This window comes from Condylura cristata, unplaced genomic scaffold (assembly GCF_000260355.1).
Source record: "Condylura cristata isolate star-nosed mole 26May11 unplaced genomic scaffold, ConCri1.0 scaffold00007, whole genome shotgun sequence".
Taxonomy (NCBI): domain Eukaryota; kingdom Metazoa; phylum Chordata; class Mammalia; order Eulipotyphla; family Talpidae; genus Condylura; species Condylura cristata.
Window position 1 is genome coordinate 33931821 of NW_004567108.1, and position 1729 is coordinate 33933549.

Here is a 1729-nt window from a genome sequence, read left to right on the forward strand (position 1 = left end):
ATATGTACCACATCTTTCTAATCCAGTCATCTACTTTTGGGCATTTGGGCTGCTTCCATGTTTTTCCAATTGTAAATAAAGCAGCAATAAACATGTCTCTGCCCATCTTTTGATTAAGCTTTTGGTTGGGTTTTATAAGTTCTTAGATATCAGTCCCTTATTGGATGTATGGTATGCAAATTTTTTTTTTGCCATTTAGCAGGTTATCTTTTTGTTTCAATGATAGTTTCTTTCATTCACCAGAAACTTTTTAGTTTCATGTATGCCTGTTTGCTTATAATCTCTTTTGTTTCTCTTTCTATGTATGTAGTTTTAAATGCGTAAAAACTGTTAACCTAATAAGGGTCAAATGCAAATAATTGTCTTTTAACAGAGTACAGTTGTTTCTATTAGTCATGGTACTTATGTTGTATAATGGTGCCACAAATGCTGAATTATCAAATAGTAAACTATTGCTCTTAGGAAAAATACAGGGTTAAGTTCCTGTGAGTCTCCAGTCACAACATTTTCATCAGTCAGTCAAAAGATAAAATTGTTGTATGTGTTTCTGCTAAAAAACACCTTGTTTAATATATATAGTTACTTATGACCATTAAACTCATGGCAAATTGCACTATAACTCATATTTGAATAAAGCTTATATGACATACATTTTTTTCCTCTGTAAGTCACATTATAGCCTTCTAGTGCCTAGCACCAGGCAGCTCCATCAGCACTGTGTTTGAGTCCATTTTATTATGTTTTTATTAAGGTAACATTTGTTTACAGCTCTGTATATGATTAGAGGTATGGGCTCATACCTCTTCAGATGTGTATAACCACGCTACACCCAACACCAGGGTACCCATAATTCTTCACTATGGATCTTTTAGGATCCATTTTAAACAGTGAAAGCACCACTAAAAGGCACACAAATGAAAAAAATATATAGTACTCAATGGACTGCAGAAAGGACATTTGTTTATAATGTAAGCATTGAAACAAGAAGAGTTTTGACTTGATGAACCTCATATGGAACCATGCCTATCAGCAATTCACATTTTCCCCACTAGAAAGTACCTCAGTATTGATTTTGGTTCTACAAATAAATTTTAGTTAGTTGGAAAATTCACAAATATGGAGTCTGCAAATAATGATTGAGTGTGATTGTTGGAATTTGAGGCACGCTGAATGATAGTTGTCATATTCTGTTGTCCAATGGAATAAATTGACTGCTCTTAGTGAATCATTTTATTTTCTGCCATACAGGGAACAACCCATCTTCAGCACTCGAGCTCATGTCTTCCAGATTGACCCAAACACAAAGAAGAACTGGGTACCCACCAGCAAGCATGCAGTTACTGTGTCTTACTTCTATGACAGCACAAGAAATGTGTATAGAATAATCAGTTTAGATGGCTCAAAGGTAAGTTACATTTACGTTAAATAACATTGCTGCTTTATCTTATACAGTACAGTGTTTCAGTTTTATTGAAAGGATTTTTATTATCACTAAAATATTTTCTTTGGGTTTTAAAAATCTTTAAACAAAATTGATCATTTTTAGGAATACATGCTCTGTTCACTAAATTACCTAGAATAATCACCTTACATATGTAGAGTTTTATGCCAAAATAGTCTACAGATTTGAGGCCAGTTTAGTTGATAAATATTAGCTGCGTATTTAAAAAATATTTATTTATTTATGCATACAAAAACTGGGTTACAGGCCAGAGGTGAGGACTGAGAG

General features: G+C 33.3%; 1 protein-coding gene across 1 annotated transcript in view; it reads left to right on the forward strand.

The window, feature by feature from the left end:
* The window catches only part of HOMER1 (homer scaffolding protein 1), a 112397-nt gene that overhangs the window by 41055 nt on the left and 69613 nt on the right, over window positions 1-1729 (forward strand). Inside the window, exon 2 of the mRNA XM_004678177.2 lies at window positions 1249-1405. Coding sequence (XP_004678234.1) covers window positions 1249-1405 — 157 coding nt within the window. The remainder of the gene's footprint in view (window positions 1-1248; window positions 1406-1729) is intronic.